The 20,191-nt window shown below is 63.9% G+C and overlaps 1 protein-coding gene across 1 annotated transcript in view; it reads left to right on the top strand.

Moving 5' to 3' along the window:
* HSPG2 (heparan sulfate proteoglycan 2) overlaps positions 1 to 19,987 on the top strand; it is a 66,541-nt gene extending 46,554 nt beyond the window's left edge. The window contains 25 exon segments of the mRNA XM_068162848.1: positions 1,566 to 1,826; positions 2,733 to 2,928; positions 3,009 to 3,106; positions 4,049 to 4,315; positions 4,398 to 4,510; positions 5,308 to 5,455; positions 5,544 to 5,660; positions 7,008 to 7,092; positions 7,194 to 7,338; positions 7,433 to 7,532; positions 7,625 to 7,734; positions 7,832 to 7,882; positions 7,884 to 7,941; positions 8,021 to 8,119; positions 9,231 to 9,452; positions 10,727 to 10,959; positions 13,031 to 13,220; positions 16,234 to 16,356; positions 16,459 to 16,512; positions 16,619 to 16,694; positions 17,674 to 17,752; positions 17,865 to 17,935; positions 18,041 to 18,124; positions 18,219 to 18,322; positions 19,479 to 19,987. Coding sequence (XP_068018949.1) covers positions 1,566 to 1,826; positions 2,733 to 2,928; positions 3,009 to 3,106; positions 4,049 to 4,315; positions 4,398 to 4,510; positions 5,308 to 5,455; positions 5,544 to 5,660; positions 7,008 to 7,092; positions 7,194 to 7,338; positions 7,433 to 7,532; positions 7,625 to 7,734; positions 7,832 to 7,882; positions 7,884 to 7,941; positions 8,021 to 8,119; positions 9,231 to 9,452; positions 10,727 to 10,959; positions 13,031 to 13,220; positions 16,234 to 16,356; positions 16,459 to 16,512; positions 16,619 to 16,694; positions 17,674 to 17,752; positions 17,865 to 17,935; positions 18,041 to 18,124; positions 18,219 to 18,322; positions 19,479 to 19,642 — 3,248 coding nt within the window. The 3' untranslated portion in view covers positions 19,643 to 19,987.
* The last annotated feature ends 204 nt before the right edge of the window (positions 19,988 to 20,191 follow it).

The raw sequence follows: 20,191 nt of genomic DNA, 5'->3' as shown, positions 1-20,191 counted from the left end.
CTCTCTGTCCAGCTACAGTTTGTCCATCTCACATTCATCTCTCCTCACTCTCCCTCCATCCACCCTTCCTCATGGATCCATCCATCTCAGGGCCATCCCAACACAAGCCCAACCTCTCCTTGCCCTGTTGCCCCAGGCCTTGCCCTGCTGTCCCAGGCATTGCCCCAGTCATTGCCCATTGCCCCACTCATTGCCCCATTCTCTGCCCCATTAACCCATTCATTGCCCCATTCTCTGCCCCATTCACCCACTCACTGCCCCATTTAGTGCCCCACTGCCCTTTTCATTGCCCTGTTGCCCAATTCACTACCCCACTGCCACAATCATTGCCCATTGCCCCATTAATTACCCCACTGCCACATTCATTGCCTCATTAACTTCACTGTCCCATTCACTGCCACACTCATTGTCCCATTTACCCCTTCATTGCCCCAATGCCCATTCCTTGCCCATTGCCCCATTCACTGCCCCATGAACCCATTCACTGCCCCACTGCACCATTTATTGCCCTAATGCCCATTTCATTGCCCCACTGCCCCATTCACTGCCCCATTCATTGCCCCATGAACCCATTCATTACCTCACTGCCCCATTCATTACCCCATGAACCCATTCACTGCCCCATTGCCCCATTCATTACCTCACTACCCCATTCATTGCCCCATTGATTGCCCCATTAATCCATTCACTGCCCCACTCCACCATTTATTGCCCCACTGCCCCTTTCATTGCCCCATTCATTGCCCCATTGCCCCTTTAACCCTTTCATTGCCCCTTTCATTGCCCTATTCATTGCCCCCTTCATTACCTCACTGCCCCATTCATTGCCCCATTGCCCCACTGCCCCTTTCATTGCCCCTATTCATTGCCCCATAGCCCCCACTGCCCCTTTCATTGCCCCATTCATTGCCCCATTGCCCCTTTAAACCCTTTCATTGCCCCACTGCCCCTTTCATTGCCCCTTTCATTGCCTGGTTCATTGCCCCCTTCATTATCTCACTGCCCCATTCATTGCCCCATTGCCCCTTTAACCCCTTTCATTGCCCCATTCATTGCCCCATAGCCCCACTGCCCCTTTCATTGCCCCATTCATTGCCCCATTGCCCCACTGCCCCTTTCATTGCCCCATTCATTGCCCCATAGCCCCACTGCCCCTTTCATTGCCCCATTCATTGCCCCACTGCCCCTTTCATTGCCCCTTTCATTGCCCCATTCATTGCCCCTTTCATTGCCCCATTCATTGCCCCATTAATCCATTCACTGCCCCACTCCACCATTTATTGCCCCACTGCCCCTTTCATTGCCCCATTCATTGCCCCATAGCCCCTTTAACCCCTTTCATTGCCCCATTCATTGCCCCATTGCCCCACTGCCCCTTTCATTGCCCCATTCATTGCCCCATTGCCCCACTGCCCCTCTCATTGCCCCATTCATTGCCCCATTGCCCCACTGCCCCTTTCATTGCCCCATTCATTGCCCCATTGCCCCACTGCCCCTTTCACTGCCCCATTCACTGCCCCATTCGTTGCCTGTCCTGGTGCTGACGGTGCCACCTCTCCCCCCAGCTCCGCCCTACGCCACCAGCCTGCCGGAGGAGGCCACGGTGCATGCCGGCGAGGGGCTGCAGGTGCAGTGCGTGGCCCACGGCACCCCACCCCTGGACTATGCCTGGGAGAAGGTCAACGGCAGCCTGTCGGCGCGAGCCGTGCACCGCGGCGGCCTCCTGCGCATCAGCCCTGCGCTGCCGGCCGACGCCGGCACCTACCGCTGCCGAGTCACCAACCGCGTGGGCACCGCCGAGACCTTTGCCCGCGTGCTCGTCCACGGTGAGCCCCCACACCCAGCTGGGAGCAGGAGTGGAGCTGTTAGAGGCTAGGAGGCTCTGCAGAGGGCCCTGGACAGGCTGGAGAGATGGGCAGGGGCCAAGGGCAGGAGGTGTAACAAGTCCAAGTGCCAGGGGCTGCACTTTGGCCACAGCAACCCCAGGCAGTGCTACAGGCTGGGGGCAGAGTGGCTGAGTGCAGCCAGGCAGAGAGGGACCTGGGGTTAGTGGTGGAGAGCAGCTGAACAGGAGCCAGCAGTGTGCCCAGGAGGCCAAGAAGGCCAATGGCATCCTGGCCTGCATCAGGAAGAGTGTGGCCAGCAGGAGCAGGGAAGTCCTTGTGCCCTGTGCTCAGCACTGCTTAGGCCACACCTGGAGCCCTGTGTCCAGTTCTGGGCTCCTCAGGTTAGGAAAGAGGTTGAGCTGCTGGAAGGTGTCCAGAGAAGGGCAACAAAGCTGGGGAGGGGTCTGGAGCACAGCCCTGGGAGGAGAGGCTGAGGGAGCTGGGGTTGCTTAGCCTGCAGAAGAGGAGGCTCAGGGGAGACCTTCTTGCTCTCTCCAACTCCCTGAAGGGAGGTCGGAGCCAGGTGGGGGTTGGTCTCTTCTCCCAGGCCCCCAGCACCAGAACAAGAGGACACAGTCTCAAGCTGTGCCAGGGGAAGTTTAGGCTTGAGCTTAGCAAGAAGTTCTTCCCAGAGAAATTCCCTCTGGGATGTGCTGCCCAGGGAGGGGGTGGGGTCAGCATCCCTGGAGGTGTTTAAGCAGAGCCTGGATGAGGCCCTTGGTGCCAGGGTCTGGTTGATCAGTTAGGGCTGGGTGATTGGTTGGACTTGGTGACCTTGGAGGTCTCTTCCAGCCTGGCTGGTTCTGTGACCTGCTGGGTACCATCCTGGCTCTCCATCCCACCCAGGTGGCGCCGGTTATGGCGAGGATGCCCTCGGCGGTGCCCTGACGGTGCGGGTGACGCCGGGCAGCCTGGTCCGGGGGGTCGGTGGCAGTGCCGAGTTCTCCTGCGGCGTCTCGGGGGACCCCCGGGCACGGCTGGAGTGGCTGAAGCTGGGCGGGGAGCTGCCCCCCACCCACAGCGTGCGGGACGGGGTGCTGCGGTAAGGAGGGGGCACAGGGGGGTGGGGCTGCCCTGCCTGTGCCCCCCGCGGGGTCCTACCCCCGGGCTGTGTCCCTGCAGGCTGCCGGAGCTGGCGTGGGGGGCGCAGGGGGTGTACGTGTGCCGTGCCAGCGCGCCCGGCGGGCAGGCGGAGGACAGGGCCACCCTCACCATCCAGGGTAGGAATGGCACCCCCTGTGCCAGGGGTGTGGGCACCCCTCAGCCTGTCCCCCATGAACACTGCACCCTTGGGTCCTCCATCTCCCCAAAACCAGGGGCACCCCCTGGCCTGGTCCCCCATGCCCCTGGGCACCCCGGTACCTCCCCTCTGTTTCCAGACCCCCCCACCCCCCCAATACTCCTATTTCTTCCCACACCCACAGGCAGCCTGGTCCCCCCCATCTGTCCCAGCACCCTTGGGCACCCTGGCACCCTGCTATGTCTCCCCATGCCCATGGGCACCCCGGTGCCCCCATCTCTCAACGCCCATGAGCACCTCGATACCCCAAATCTCTCCTCATGCCCACAGGCATCCCAATACCCCCAGTGCCTCCCCATGCTCATGGGCAACTGCTTGCCCTATCTCCCCACACCCCAAGGGCACCCAGGTGCCCCACATCTCCCTGTCAGATGCCCACCAGCATCTCCATACCCCCAACATCTCCCCATACCCAGGAGCACCCCAGTACCCTCAATCCCTGCCCAGAGCCATGGGCACCCCCCATACCCCACAAATCTCCCTGCACCCATTGCACCCTGTTACTCCTCACACCCATCAGCACCCTGGTACCCCCCTATCTCTTAACACCCATGGGCACCCCAATACCCCAAATGTCTTCCCATGACTGTGGGCACCCCAGTACCCTCCATCTCTCCCCAAACCCCTGAGCACCCTGGTACCCCCCCTCCCCGTGCCCATGGGCACCCTGACACCTCTGATCTCTCCCCATGCCCATGAGTATCCCAACATCCCCAATCTCTCCCTGCCTCCCACAGCCACCCCCACCACCCCCCAGTGCCCTCAAGCACCCTGTTTCTCCCCATCCCTCTGGCACCCCAGCCCACGATGCCTCCTCCACGCCAGGGGGGGCACCCCAAAACCCTGCTGTCCCCGCTCCCAGCTCTCCCCAGGGCCTTGATCAACATCCGGACAGCGGTGCAGACGGTGCTGGCAGGCACAACGGTGGAGCTGGAGTGCCTGGGCTTGGGTGACCCCCGTCCCCATGTCACCTGGAGCAAAGTGGGGGGCCAGATCCGTCCCGGGGTGCTGGTCCACGAGGGCACCCTCACCATGGAGCAGGTGGAGCGGGCGGACGCTGGGCAGTATCGCTGCACCGCCACCAACCCCCTGGGCACCGTCCAGTCCCACGTCATCCTGCATGTGCAAGGTGAGGCCGGGGCCCTGGGGCCGGGGGGGCAGGGCACACAGGGGGACACCCTGGGGGTGATGACACCTGGGTGTGTCCCCAGCCACCCCCCAGATCGCCGGGCAGCCCGAGGTGAAGGAGGTCTCGCTGGGCTCTGCGGCTGTTTTGCCCTGCTTGGCGTCCGGCTTCCCGGTGCCAGAGATCAGCTGGAGCAAGGTGAGCTGCAGGGAGGTGGCCCCGGGCAGTGTGGGTGGGAAGCTGATCTGCTGGAGGGCAGGAGGCTCTGCAGAGGGACCCAGCCAGGCTGGCTGGAGGCCAGTGGGCTGAGGTTCAACAAGGCCAAGGGCTGGGTCCTGGAAGACTCCAGATTGAGGGCAGAGTGCCTGGAAACTGCCCAGCAAAGAAAGCCTTGGGGGGGCTGGGTGACAGCAGCTGAAGATGAGCCCAGGCTGTGCCCAGGTGGCCAAGAAGGCCTGGGTTCAGTTTTGGGCTCCTCACTCCCAGGAGGACGTTGAGGGCTGGAGCAGGTCCAGAGAAGGACAAGGAAGCTGGGGAAGGGTCTGGAGAATAGGGCTGGGGAGGAGCAGCTGAGGGAGCTGGGGGTGTGGAGTGTGGAGGAGGCTGAGAGGAGACCTCATTGCTCTCTGCAGCTCCCTGCAAGGAGGCTGGAGCCAGGTGGCGGTTGGGCTCTTTTCCCTGGGACAAGGGACAGGAAATGGCCTCGAGCTGCCCCAGGGGAGGTTTAGGTTGGACATGAGAAGAAACTTCTTCCCTGAAAGGGTCCTCAGACACTGGCCCAGGCTGCCCAGGGAGGTGGCTGAGTGCCCATCCCTGGAGGGGTCTCAGAGCTGTGGTGCTGAGGGCCATGGCTGAGCCTTGGCAGAGTCAGGGAAGGGTTGGTCTGGATGCTCGGAAAGAACTTTCCCAAGCCAAACAATTCCATGCGGGGGGGGGGGGGGGTGGGGGGGAGGGGGCACGTTATGGGTGCTGACCCCTGCCTGGCTGTGCTGCAGCTGGAGGGGGAGCTGCCAGCGGGTGCCCGGGTGGAGGGCAACGTCCTGACCCTGCCGGCCGTGCGCCACGAGGACGCCGGAGTCTACGCCTGCGCTGCCGCCAACCGCCGCGGCCAGCAGACAGCCTACTACGTGCTGAAGGTCCGAGGTGAGGACGGACGGACGGACGGACGGACAGCCGGGGCGGGGGCGGGGAGGGAGGTGCCCCCAGCCCCGCTGACGGCCTGTGCCCGCAGAGCGCCTGGTGCCCTACTTCGGGCAGACTCCGCGCTCCTTCCTGCCGCTGCCCACCATCAAGGACGCCTACAAGAGGTTCGAGATCCTCATCACCTTCCGGCCCGACGCTGCCGACGGTGAGCGCTGCCAGACCCCAGTGCCCCCAGCATCTGCCCTCCACCGCCTCTCCTCCTCCCTCCCCTCCTCCCTCCCCTCTCCCTCCATCCATCCCTTCATCTTTCCACTCGTGCATCCATCCCACATCCATCCACCCATCCATCCATCCATTCATCCATCCATCCATTCATCTGTCCCACATCCATCCATCCATCCATCCATCCATCCATCCATCCATCTCTCCATTCCTCCATCCCTCCTTCTATCCATCCATTTCCCATCTCTCCATCCATCCATCCATCCTTCCACCCATCCTTCCATCCATCCATCCTTCCATCCATCCTTCTATTTCCCATCCATCCATTCATTCATCCATCCATCCTTCCCTCCCTTCCTCCATCCCTGTCTCCCTCCGTCCATCCATTTCCCATCCATCCATCCTTCCATTTCTCAACCATCCATTTCCCACCCATTATCCATCCATCCTTCATCCATCCATCCATCTCTCCATTCCTCCATCACTCCATCTATCCATCCATTTCCCATTTCTCCATCCATCCATCCATCCTTCCATCCTTCCATCCATCCTTCTATTTCCCATCCATCCATTCATTCATCCATCCATCCTTCCCTCCCTTCCTCCATCCCTGTCTCCCTCCATCCATCCATTTCCCATCCATTTCCCATCCATCCACCCATCCATCCATCCATCCATCCATCCTTCCATTTCTCAACCATCCATTTCCCATCCATCCATCCATCCATCCATCCATCATCCATCCATCCATCCATCATCCATCCATCCATCCATCCATCCATCCATATCTCCATTCCTCCATCACTCCATATCTCCATCCATTTCCCATCTCTCCATCCATCCTTCCATCCATCCATCCATCCATCCATCCATCCATCCATCCATCCATCCATCCATCCATTTCCCATCCATCCATTCATTTATCCATTCATCCCTCCCTCCCTCCATCCCTGTTTCCTTCCATCCATCCATTTCCCATCCATCCATCCATCCATCCATCCCTGTCTCCATCCATCCCTCCCTCCCTCCCTCCCTCCCTCCCTCCCTCCCTCCATCCATCCCTCCCTCCCTCCCTCCCTCCATCCATCCATCCCTCCCTCCCTCCCTCCCTCCCTCCATCCATCCATCCCTCCCTCCCTCCCTCCCTCCCTCCATCCATCCATCCATCCAAGTCTCCCTCTCTCCCATTCTCTGTTCAACTCCCCACCCTCTGGCAGGTTTCTCCTCCTGCTCAGGGGTACTTTGGGGTCCCCCTGGGACATGACCCTGCCCTGGGGTGGGCACCATCCTGCCTCACCTGCTGCCCTCCCCCCCCCCGCCATCCCCCCAGGTCTCCTCCTCTACAACGGGCAGCGGAAAACCAGCGGCGCCGACTTCATCTCCTTCGGTTTGGTGGGCGGGCGCCCCGAGTTCAGGTGAGAGCCAGGAGTGGGTGCAACAGGAGGGGGCACACAGGGGTGCCAACACCCAGGCCCCCCCACCCACACCCCTTGTGTCCCCCCCCAAAACCCCCAAGGTTTGACGCCGGGTCGGGCATGGCCACCATCCGGCACCCGACGCCGCTGCGCCTGGGCGAGTACCACACGGTGCGGCTGCTGCGCAACCTCACCCGCGGCTCCCTGGCACTGGAGGGGCACCCCCCGGTGAATGGCACCTCCCAGGTATTTGCAGGGTGGTGGGGGGGAGGTTGCTGTGTGTTGGGGGTGCGGGGGTCGGGGTGCTGGGGGTCGGTGCCCACCTGCTTGTGCCCTTCAGGGCAAGTTTCAGGGGCTGGATCTGAACGAGGAGCTGTACCTGGGCGGTTACCCTGATTTCGGCGCCGTGGCCAAGACAGGGCTGAGCCAGGGCTTTATGGGTGAGTGAGGGAGTGCCGGGGGGGGCTGTCACTGGGGTGGGGGTGGCTGAGCGCTGTGCCACCCTCCCCTGCCACCATCTCCGTCCCTCCAGGCTGCGTGCGCCAGCTCCGCATCCAAGGGGAGGAGGTGGCCTTTGGGGACATGGACCTGCAGGCACACGGCATCAGCAGCTGCCCCACCTGCCAGGACCACCCGTGCCAGGTGAGGCTTGGGGAGGGGGGTGATGCCCCACCCACTGCCACCCAACCCCAGCCACAGCTGACCCCCACCCCCCCTTCCATGTCACCCTTGCCCCCAGAACGGCGGTGTGTGCCAGGACGCCGACAGCGACTCCTACATCTGCCGCTGCCCCCCCCGGCTTCACCGGCAGCAACTGCGAGTACTCGCAGGCTCTGCACTGCCACCCAGGTAGGTGCCCGTCCCCTGGGCATGCCGCCCCCCAGGGTGCCCCTCCCTGCAGGGCTCCTCACGGCTTGTCACCCCCCAGAGGCGTGCGGGCCTGATGCCACCTGCGTCAACCGGCCGGACGGGCAGGGCTACACCTGCCGCTGCCACCTGGGCAAGGCTGGCCAGAGGTGCACCGAGGGTGAGCGTCACCAGGATGTGGGCACAGGGCTGGCATCACCCTGGGGACACGGCCATGGGGTGGCCATGGCCCCAGGGAGGTGGGCATGGGGCTGGGACCTCGCTGGGGAGATGGGCACAGGGTGGGCACCACCCTCAGGATACAGCACTGGGGCTGGGATCACCCTGGGAGCAGGGGCATGGAGTTGGCACCACCCTCAGGATACAGCACTGGGGCTGGGATCACCCTGGGGGCAGGGGCATGGAGTTGGCACCACCCCTCAGGATACAGCACTGGGGCTGGGATCACCCTGGGGGCAGGGGCATGGAGTTGGCACCACCCTCAGGATACAGCACTGGGGCTGGGATCACCCTGGGGGCAGGGGCATGGAGTTGGCACCACCCTCAGGATACAGCACTGGGGCTGGGATCACCCTGGGGGCAGGGGCATGGAGTTGGCACCACCCTCAGGATACAGCACTGGGGCTGGGATCACCCTGGGGGCAGGGGCATGGAGTTGGCACCACTCAAGGACCCTGGTCATGGGTTGGGAACCACCCCAGGGAGATGGGGACATGGCTGGAGACCACTCTGGGAACAGGGACACAGGGCTGGCACCACCCTCAGGACATGGGCACAGGGCTGGCATCATCCTGGGGGGACAGACATAATGTGGACATGGGTTTAGGAGAGATGGGCATCATGGATGTGGTGAAGATAAGCCATTGGGTGCCATCTCAGGGATCTGGGCACAGTGGGGATGGGGAACTGGGCACCACTTTGGGGAGCCAGGCTAAGGACCACCCTGGGTGGCCATGGGTCTAGGTAGCAGCCTGGAGAAATGGGCACAGGGCTGAGACCATCCTGGGGAGATGGGCAGGGACTGAGAGTGCCCTGGGGCATGATGGGGGTGATGGGAATTCAGGATCAGGTCCCAGCTGGGGGAGGTGGGCACCACGGGGTGGAGGATGGGTGCCAGCTGGGGGAGGTGGGCACCATGGGGTGGAGGATGGGGTCCCAGCTGGGGGAGGTGGGCACCATGGGGTGGAGGATGGGTGCCAGCTGGGGGAGGTGGGCACCACGGGGCGGAGGATGGGTGCCAGCAGGCTGGCACTGATGCTGGGCCGTGGCAGGCGAGGTGGTGTCTGTGCCATCCTTCACCGAGGAGGGAGCCTTCGTGTCCTACCCTCCCCTCACCAACGTGCACCACGAGCTGCGCCTGGAGGCCGAGTTCCTGCCCCTGGCACCTGATGGCCTCCTGCTCTTCAGCGCTGGCAAAGCTGCCCCCGTGGAGGACTTCGTGGCCTTGGCCATGGTGGGAGGCCACCTGGAGTTCCGCTACGAGCTGGGCTCAGGTGGGCAGGGGTCCTGCTGGCATGGGGGCAGGGGTCCTGCTGGCACAGGGGCAGGGGTCCTGCTGGCACAGGGGCAGGGGTGCTGCTGGCACAGGAGCAGGGGTGCTGCTGGCACAGGGACAGGGGTGCTGCTGGCACAGGGGCAGGGGTCCTGCTGGCACAGGGGCAGGGGTGCTGCTGGCACGGGGGCAGGGGTGCTGCTGGCACAGGGACAGGGGTGCTGTTGGCACGGGGGCAGGGGTGCTGCTGGCACGGGGGCAAGGGTGCTGCTGGCACAGGGACAGGGGTGCTGTTGGCACGGGGGCAGGGGTCCTGCTGGCACAGGGGCAGGGGTGCTGCTGGCACGGGGGCAGGGGTGCTGCTGGCACAGGGGCAGGGGTGGTGCTGGCACGGGGGCAGGGGTGCTGCTGGCATAGGGGCAGGGGTGGTGCTGGCATGGGGGCAGGGGTGGTGCTGGCACGGGGGCAGGGGTGCTGCTGGCACAGGGGCAGGGGTGCTGCTGGCACGGGGACAGGGGTCCTTCTGGCACCGAGGCGACACCGTGGGGTTTGGTGGCACGAGGGTCCATGGGTACAGGTGGGGTGACCTGGCATTAGGTGTCACTGGGGTCCCCAGGCTGCAGCAGGGTCCATTGGTGCCCTGGCATCACGAGGGCCTCTTGGTGTCATTGGGGTCCCACAGCAGCACCAGGATCTCCTGGCACCGTTAGGGTCCCCAGGTGTCACCAGTGTCCCCTGGCCTCATTGGGGTCCCCAGGAGCTGCCAAGGTTCCTGGGCATCCCCGAGAGCCCCCCTGGTGCCACTTGGGTTCCCTGGCACCTCTACCATCCCCCAGGATCCCTGGGGGCACTTCCCAGGTGCCTATGGTCCCTCGGTGTCGCTGGGTCCTCTGTCACCACTGAGGTCCCCAAGTGTCACCGGGATCCCTTGGCATGGTTGAGGTCCCCGGGCACTGCCAATGTCCCCAGGCATCGCTGTCAGACCACCCTTTGGGCCCCTGGCATCACTCTGGTCTCCAGGCGTTGCCAGAGTCGCTGGGCATCAGTGGGGTCCCTTGGTGCCACTTGGGTCCCCGGGCATCACACCCCTGGGCTCTCTGTTGTCACCTGGCATCCTCGGGCTCTGCCAGTGTCCCCAGGCATCGCTGGGGTCCTCTGCCACCGCTGGAGCCCTGCAGGACCACCGGGGGGCATCTCCCAGGTCCCCAACCACCCTCGGTGTCGCCTGGCTGCCACCCTCGGTGTCCCCTGGCTGCCACCCTCCTGTCCCCACAGGCACTGCAGTCCTGCGGAGCACCGAGCCGGTGGCGCTGGGCCGCTGGCACCGGGTGACAGCCGAGAGGGTGCACAAGGACGGCAGCCTGGTGCTGGACGAGGCGGCGCCGGTGAAGCGCTCATCCCCCGGCAAGAGCCAGGGCCTCAACCTGCGCTCTCCCTTCTACCTGGGGGGCACCGAGCCCCCCCTGCGCCCCCCCACCAACGCCACCTTCCGGGGCTGCATCGGAGAGGTGAGAGCCCCCCAGAGCCCTCCTGTCCTGGGGCACCTCGGTGGGTTGGGGGCAGGGGGTGGCAGTGGTGTCCCCAACCCTTTGGGGACTGCATTGGAGAGATTAGAGCCCCCCAGACCCTCCTGTCCTGGGGCACCTCAATGAGTTGGGGGCAGGGGGTGGCAGTGGTGCCCCCAACCCTTTGGGGACTGCATTGGAGAGATTAGAGCCCCCCCCCAGACCCTCCTGTCCTGGGGCACCTCCGTGGGTTGGGGGCAGGGGGTGGCAGTGGTGTCCCCATCCCTTGTGGAGCTGCATCAGTGAGACCCCCCCCCAAGACCACTCCCTGTGCTGGGTCCCCTTAGTGGGTTGGGGACCCAGGGATGAGAGCCCCTCAAAAGCCCTCATCTCAGGGCCCCTCAGTGGGTTGGGGACATGGGGGGTGGCAGTGGTGTCCCCATCCCTTCAGGGGCTGCATCAGTGACACCCCAAACCTCCTCCAACCCCCTCCGTGCTGGGTCCCCTTTGGTGGGTTGGGGACATGAGGGTGACCAGGGTGTCCCCACCCCTTTGGGGGCTGCATTGGAGAGGTGAACTCCCCCTCCCAAACTCCCCTGTGCTGAGTCCCCTCTGTCTGGGGACATGGGGGTGGCAGTGGTGTCCCTGTGCCTCCTGGGGCTGCATGGGAGAGCTGAGAGCCCTCAAAAGCTCTCATCTCAGGTCCCCCCAGTGGGTTGGGGGCATGGGGGTGGCAGTGGTGCCCCTGTCCCTTCTGGGGCTGCACTGGAGAGCTGAGAGCCCTCAAAAGCTCTCATCTCAGGTCCTCCCAGGGGGTTGGGGGCACGGGGGGTGGCAGTGGTGCCCCTGTCCCTTCTGGGGCTGCATTGGAGAGCTGAGACCCCCTCCAAACCCACCTGTGCTGAGTGCCCTCGGGGGGGACAGGGACATGGGGGTGGCAGTGGTGCCCCTGTCCCTTCTGGGGCTGCACTGGAGAGCTGAGAGCCCTCAGAAGTTCTCATCTCAGGTCCCCCCAGTGGGTTGGGGACAAGGGGGGTGGCAGTGGTGCCCCTGTCCCTTCTGGGGCTGCACTGGAGAGCTGAGAGCCCTCAAAAGCTCTCATCTCAGGTCCCCCCCAGTGGGTTGGGGGCATGGGGGTGGCAGTGGTGTCCCTGTCCCTTCTGGGGCTGCATTGGAGAGCTGAGACCCCCTCCAAACCCACCTGTGCTGAGTGCCCTCGGGGGGTTGGGGACATTGGGGTGGCAGCGGTGTACCTGTGCCTTCTGGGGCTGCACTGGAGAGCTGAGAGCCCTCAGAAGCTCTCATTTCAGGTCCTCCCAGGGGGTTGGGGACAGGGGGGTGGCAGTGGTGTCCCTGTGCCTCCTGGGGCTGCATGGGAGAGCTGAGACCCCCTCCAAACCCACCTGTGCTGAGTGCCATCGGGGGGTTGGGGACATGGGGGTAGCATTGATGTCTCTGTCCCTTCTGGGGCTGCATGGGAGAGCTCAGAGCCCTCAAAAGCTCTCGTTTCAGGTCCTCCCAGGGGGTTGGGGGCACGGGGGGTGGCAGTGGTGTCCCTGTCCCTTCTGGGGCTGCATTGGAGAGCTGAGACCCCCTCCAAACCCACCTGTGCTGAGTGCCCTCGGGGGGTCAGGGACATGGGGGTGGCAGCGGTGTCCCTGTGCCTTCTGGGGCTGCATTGGAGAGCTGAGACCCCCTCCAAACCCACCTGTGCTGAGTGCCCTCGGGGGGTCAGGGACATGGGGGTGGCAGTGGTGTCCCTGCCCCTTCTGGGGCTGCATTGGAGAGCTGAGAGCCCTCAAAAGCTCTCATCTCAGGTCCCCCCAGTGGGTTGGGGACAGGGGGGGTGGCAGTGGTGCCCCTGTCCCTTCTGGGGCTGTATGGGAGAGGTGAGACCCCCCCCAACCCCACCCGTGCTGGGTGCCCTCGGGGGGTTGGGGGCACGGGGGTGACAGCGGTGTCCCTGTCCCCCCTGGGGCTGCATGGGAGAGGTGTAACCCCCCCAACCCCACCCGTGCTGGGTGCCCTCGGGGGGCTGGGGACAGGGGGGGTGACAGCGGTGTGCCCGTGGCAGGTGTCCGTCAACGGGAAGAAGCTGGACCTGTCCTACAGCTTCCTGCGCAGCCGCGGCGTGCGGCAGTGCGGGCAGAGCTCCCCCTGCCTGCGCGCTGCCTGCCTGCACGGCGGCCGCTGCCTGCCCCTGCCCCTGCCCCTGCCCGCGGGCGCCGCTGCCTACCGCTGCCTCTGCCCGCCCGGCTACGGCGGTGAGCACGGGGCGGGCACCGGGTGGGCCTCTGTGGGCATGAGTGGGCGCACAGGGACGTGGAGTGGGCACATGTGGGCATGTGTGGGGGGGGAGTGGGCATGTACGGGCATGTGTGGGTGCACACGGACATGAAGTGGGCATGTGGGCATGGAATGGGCACATAGTTGGGCATGGGGTGGGCATATAGACATGGGCACGTAGGGGCATGGGGCAGGCATGTATGGGCACACAGGGATGTGGAGTGGGCATGTGGGCATGGAATGGACACATTTGGGCATGGACAGGCATGTGTGGGCACATGTGGGCATGAGATGAGTATGGGGTGTGTATGTGTAGGGCATGAGTTGGGCATGTGTGGGCATGGGACAAGCATGTGAGGGCATGGGGTGGGCATGGGGCGGGCATGGAGCGGGCATGGGGCAGGCATTCACAGGCACACATGGTCCTGGAGTGGGGGGGGGGCTCGTGGGTGGGAATGTATGGGCATGGAGCAGGCACATGTGGGTATGGGACAAGCACACACAGGCACGGATGGGCACATGGGCATGGGGAAAGCATGTGTAGGCAAAAATGGGCACGAAATGAGCTCATATGGGCATGGGATTGGCACCTGTGGTCTTGGGGCAGGAATGTGGGCATGGAGTGGGCACATGCAGGCCATTTGCACGCGTGTGTGGAGGGCATGGGCTGTGCACTATGCATGCATGGGCACAGGTGGCACTGTGTGTGTGTGCACCATAGATGTGTGTGCCACGTGCATGCCTGTGCCTCTGTCTGTGCAGCCTGCAGGTATGTCCAGCCTGCATGTGTATGCAGCTGGCACATGTGTGTGCAGCCTGCATGTGTGTGTGCAGCTTGCAGCTGTGTGCAGCTTGCAGCTGTGTGTGTGCAGCTTGCAGGTGTGTGTGCAGCTTGCATGTGTGTGTGCAGCTTGCAGCTGTGTGCAGCTTGCAGCTGTGTGTGTGCAGCCTGCATGTGTATGTGCAGCTTGCAGCTGTGTGCAGCTTGCATGTGTGTGTGCAGCCTGCATGTGTGTGTGCAGCTTGCAGGTGTGTGTGCAGCCTGCATGTGTATGTGCAGCTTGCAGCTGTGTGCAGCTTGCATGTGTGTGTGCAGCCTCAGCTGTGTGTGCAGCTTGCATGTGTGTATGCAGCCTGCAGCTGTGTGTGTGCAGCTTGCAGCTGTGTGTGCAGCCTGCATGTGTGTGTGCAGCCTGCATGTGTGTGTGCAGCTTGCAGCTGTGTGCAGCCTGCAGCTGTGTGTGCAGCCTGCATGTGTGTGTGCAGCCTGCATGTGTGTATGCAGCTTGCAGGTGTGTGTGCAGCCTGCATGTGTGTGTGCAGCCTACAGCTGTGTGTGCAGCCTGCAGCTGTGTGTGCAGCTTGCAGCTGTGTGCAGCCTGCATGTGTGTGTGCAGCCTGCATGTGTGTATGCAGCTTGCAGGTGTGTGTGCAGCCTGCAGCTGTGTGTGCAGCCTGCATGTGTGTGTGCAGCCTGCATGTGTGTATGCAGCTTGCAGGTGTGTGTGCAGCCTGCATGTGTGTGTGCAGCTTGCAGCTGTGTGCAGCCTGCATGTGTGTGTGCAGCCTGCATGTGTGTGTGCAGCCTGCATGTGTGTGTGCAGCTTGCAGGTGTGTGTGCAGCCTGCATGTGTGTGTGCAGCCTACAGCTGTGTGTGCAGCCTACAGCTGTGTGTGCAGCCTGCAGCTGTGTGTGCAGCTTGCAGCTGTGTGCAGCCTGCATGTGTGTGTGCAGCCTGCAGGTGTGTGCAGCCTGCAGGTGTGTGTGCAGCTTGCAGCTGTGTGTGCAGCTTGCAGCTGTGTGCAGCCTGCATGTGTGTGTGCAGCCTGCATGTGTGTGCAGCTTGCAGCTGTGTGCAGCCTGCATGTGTGTGTGCAGCCTGCATGTGTGTGTGCAGCCTGCATGTGTGTGCAGCTTGCAGGTGTGTGTGCAGCCTGCATGTGTGTGTGCAGCCTGCAGGTGTGTGCAGCTTGCAGGTGTGTGTGCAGCCTGCATGTGTGTGTGCAGCCTGCATGTGTGTGTGCAGCTTGTGTTTGTGTGCAGCTTGCAGCTGTGTGTGCAGCCTGCAGGTATGTCCAGCCTGAATGTGTATGCAGCTGGCACATGTGTGTGCAGCCTGCATGTGTGTGTGCAGCCTGCAGATGTGTGCAGCTTGCATGTATGTGTGCAGCTTGCAGCTGTGTGTGCAGCTTGCATGTGTGTGTGCAGCCTGCAGATGTGTGCAGCTTGCAGGTGTGTGTGCAGCCTGCATGTGTGTGTGCAGCCTGCAGCTGTGTGCAGCTTGCATGTGGTTGCTCTGCACACCTGTGGTGCATGCATGAGCAGTGCAGGTGTGTGTGCATGCCCTGTGTGTGTGCCCTCTGTGTGTGTGCCCTGTGTGCCATGTGTGTGCCCTGGGTGTGTCCTCTGTGTGTGTGCCCTGTGTGCCATGTGTGTGTGCCTTGTGTGTGTGCCCTTTGTGTGCCCTCTGTGTGTGCCCTGTGTGTGTGCTCTGTGTGTGCCATGTGTGTGCCCTCTGTGTGCCCTCTGTGTGTGCCCTGTGTGTGCCATGTGTGTGTGCCCTGTGTGTGCCATGTTTGTGCCCTGTGTGTGTGCCATGTGTGTGCCCTGTGTGTGTGCCCTCTGTATGCCCTGTGTGTGCCCTCTGTATGCCGTGTGTGTGCCCTGTGTGTGCCATGTGTGTGCCCTGTGTATGTACCCTGTGTGTGTGCTCTCTGTGTGCCCTGTGTGTGCCCTGTGTGTGCCCTGTGTGTCCTCTGTGTGTGCCCTGTGTATGTGCCATGTTTGTGCCCTCTGTGTGTGCCCTGCATGTGTGCCCTGTGTGTGCCCTGTGTGTGTGCCCTGTGTGTGCCCTCTGTGTGTGCCCTCTGTGTGCCCTCTGTGTGTGCCCTGTGTGTGTGCCGTGCAGGTGTGTGCCCCGTGCCCTGGGCCTGCCTGTGCCCAGGCTGCCTACCCTGCTCATGCCCCCTGCTGCCCCTCGGTGTCCCCAGGGCCTCGCTGCGAGCGGGAGGAGGACGCCTGCCTGCAGCGCAACCCCTGCCTGCACGGCGGCACCTGCAAGGACAGCCGCTGCCTCTGCCCCCCCGACTACACCGGCGCCTACTGCCAGCACAGTGAGTCAGGGCACGGCTGGGCACCCCTGGGGCGGTGGAGGGCACCCCTGGGGAGGTGGAGGGCACCCCTGGTACCCGTCCCCAACCCCTCTTCACCCACAGGCTTGGCGCTGGCGGAGCTGGAGCAGGAGTGGCAGGAGGGCAGCGGAGGCGGCGGTAGGTCCTCGCCCCTGCGTTTTTCCCACCCCTTGTTGGCACCCAGAAGCGATGCCCTGGGCCTGGCAGCAGGGTGGGACCCCCCTCACCCCCCCTCTCCCTGCAGATGCCCCTGGACAGTTCAGTGCCACCTTCCAGGACGGCTCCTACCTGGCCCTGCCTGGGTACCTCTTCCCCCGCGGGTGAGTGACGGGAGGGACAGGGCACCCTCAGCCGGGTGCTGCACCCATGCCTGCAGCCTGGCACCCTGCCCGGGGTGCTGCAGCCTTTCCCATGGCAGTGTGGCACCCATCCCAGCACTGCACCCATCCCAGCACTGCACCTATCCTGCATCGTGGCGCTGCAGCCTGCCCGGGGGGGTGCACCCATCCCAGCCCTGCAGCCTTGCCGTGGTGCTGCATCCATCACAGCTTTGCAACCTTTGTGGGTGCTGCACCCTTCCTGCTGCATGGCACCCTCCCAGGGTGCTGCACCCTTCCTGCAGCACTGCACCCATTGCTGCTTGGCACCCTTACTGGGGTGCTGCACCCATCATGGCATTGCTGCCTCCTGGGCTGCTGCACCCTGGGTGGCACCACTGCAGACTCCTCAAGGTGCTGCACCCATCACAGCATTGCACCCTCCCAGGGTGCTGTAGTCTTCCTGGGGTGCTGCACCCATTGCACTGCTGCACCCTTCCCGGGTGCTGCACCCATTGCACTGCTGCACCCCTCTCAGGGTGCTGCACCCATTGCACCCTCCCCAGGGGGCTGCACCCATCATGGCATTGCACCCTCAGGGTGGCTGCACCCATGGCACCACTGCCATCCTTCTTGGGGTGCTGGCACCATTCCCAGGTGCTGCCCCATGGCACCCACTGCACCCTTCCCAGGTGCTGCCCCATGGCACCCATGGCACCATTCCCAGGTGCTGCCCCATGGCACCCACTGCACCCTTCCCAGGTGCTGCCCCATGGCACCCATGGCACCATTCCCAGGTGCTGCCCCATGGCACCCACTGCACCCTTCCCAGGTGCTGCACCCCTCCCATTTTTGCCCCCTCTTTGGTGCTGCAACTTTCCCAGGGTGCTTCACCCACCCTGAAGTGTTGCCCCTGTTCCTAGGGTGCTGCCCCCACCCCAGGGTGCTGCCCCCACCAAGCCCTCCCCCCCTCTCCTTGCAGCCCACCCGAGGCAGCTGAGACCATGGAGCTGGAGCTGCGGACGGACAGTGCCAACGGACTGCTGCTGTGGCACGGGGCGGTGAGCAGGGAGGAGTGGGCACCACCAGGGAGGGCACCGGGGTGCTGAACACCCTTAGGGTGGGGGGGTCAGGGTGCCCCCCACCCTGCTCACCGCCCCACTGCACCCGCAGGAGCCCAGTGAGGGTGGCAAAGCCAAAGACTTCCTTGGCCTCGGCTTGAAGGATGGGCACCTGGTGTTCAGGTGAGAGGGGGTGCCCAGCATCACCCAGGGGTGCCTTGGGTCACCCAGGGATGCTCCATGCCACCCAAGGGTGTCCCCTGTGCTGAGCCTGTGCCACCCTTGCAGCTACCAGCTGGGCAGCGGCGAGGCCACCATTGTGTCCGAAGACCCCATCAACGACGGCGAGTGGCACCGGGTGACGGTGACCAGGTGGGCAGGGGGCAGGGTGGGGGGCAGGGTGCTGGGTGGGGATCAGGGTGCTGGGTGGGGGGGCAGGGTGCAGGTGCTGATGGGTCCTGTGCAGGGAGGGCCGGCGTGGGCTGCTGCAGGTGGACGGTGAGGAGCCGGTGAGCGGAGAGTCGCCAGGAACCAACATCATGGCCAACACCCAGGGCAGCATCTACCTGGGTATGGTGGCACCTGGGGGGCAAGGGGGGGCGTGGGGAGGGCTGTGGAGTGGGGCACTGAGGGGGCTGGGGATGGAGAGGGGATGGTGGAACACGGGCTGGACATGGGATGAACATGGGGTGGGACACAGGGTGGGACAGTGGATGGATAGGGGGTGGACAGAGGGGACACAAGCTGGGCCAGGAGGTGGGACAGTGGATGGACATGAGGTGGACAGAGGGGACACAAGCTGTGCCATGGGGTGGGACACAGAGTGGGACAGTGGATGGACATGAGGTGGACAGAGAGGACACAAGCTGGGCCAGGAGGTGGGACACAGAGTGGGACAGTGGATGGACATGAGGTGGACAGAGGGGACACAAGCTGGGCCATGGGGTGGGACACAGGGTGGGACAGTGGATGGACATGGGGTGGACAGAGGGGACACAAGCTGGGCCAGGGGGTGGGACAGTGGATGGACATGGGGTGGACAGAGGGGACACAAGCTGGGCCATGGGGTGGGACACAGGGTGGGGCAGTGGATGGACATGGGGTGGACAGAGGGGACACAAGCTGGGCCAGGAGGTGGGACACAGGGTGAGACAGTGGATGGACAGAGAGTGGACAGAGGGGACACAAGCTGTGCCAGGGGGTGGGACAGTGGATGGACATGGGGTGGACAGAAGGAACACAAGCTGTGCCAGGGGGTGGGACAGTGGATGGACATGGGGTGGACAGAGGGGACACAAGCTGTGCCGTGGGGTGGGACACAGGACATGGAAGGGTCACATGATGAGAGCTGGGATGGAGCCCAGGCCAGGACATGGGAGGGGACACAGAAGGGGACATCCAGTGGGGCATGGGGTGGGACATGGGATGGGACACAGGGTGGGAACATGTGCTGGGACATGGGATGGGTCTTGGGGTGGGACACAGGGTGGGCAGGGGGGTGGGGACTACCTGGCCAGCGTATGGGCTGGGAATTGGGGTGGGAGCTGGGTGGGATGTGGGGTGGGACACAGGGTGGGGGCATGGGATGGGACTTGGGTTGTCCATGAAATGGGCATTGAGCTGGGGTCAGCTGGTGGGCCATGGGATGGGCATGGGCAGGGGACACAGGACAGGGCACTGGGTGAGCTCCATGGGGTCCCCCATGTCCCCCTTGTGTCCCCCACAGGCGGCGCCCCGGACCCCCGCGGCCTGACGTGGGGCAAGTTCAGCTCTGGCATCAGCGGCTGCCTGCGGGGGCTGGTGCTGGCCCCCGCCGGGACCCCCAGGCACCCCATTGACCTGCGGCACGGCGCGGTGGGGGGGTCCCCCGTGCCCCCCTGCCCTTCCTAACCCTCCCCCCTCCCCAAATCCGTTCTGGGGGGAGTTTGGCCAACTTTATTCATTTCCAAAACCAAACCACGACCCAAACCCCAAGCCAGGAGGACACGGTGCTTGCTGCCCCGGGGTGACGCCGGGGGGGGGGGCCGGGACCCCCAAATCTGTTTACACCCCCCCCCACCCCACCCCGGACACCCCCCTACCCCCCCTACACGCACACACAGAGACTGTGCCGGGGCGGCCGGGCCGCCTGGGTGCCCCCCAGGGTGGTGGCCGCAGGGTGGGGCTGCGAGGGACAATCGGGGGGCTGGGGGGACCCCTCCGTGGGGACAGTTAATAAAGAGAGAGAGAGAGAGAGAGTGAATGGCCTGGTTGTGCTGTGGGGGTGGGGAGATGGGATGGGGGGGAGGATATGGATGGGGGGTGTGGGGGCTATGGTATGGATGGGGGGGTATGGATAGATGAGGGATGGGGGTATGGAGGGTATGGTATGGATGGGGGGGCTGAGGACTGTGGTATGAATGGGGAGGTATGGGGTGGTATGGTATGGATGGGGGCTAT

This window comes from Melanerpes formicivorus, unplaced genomic scaffold, assembly GCF_026170545.1.
Source record: "Melanerpes formicivorus ecotype bairdi unplaced genomic scaffold, bMelFor1.0.p_v2 SCAF_67, whole genome shotgun sequence".
Classification (NCBI taxonomy): domain Eukaryota; kingdom Metazoa; phylum Chordata; class Aves; order Piciformes; family Picidae; genus Melanerpes; species Melanerpes formicivorus.
Note: the sequence above shows the minus strand (reverse complement) of the source record. Positions and strands in the feature narration are given on the sequence as shown.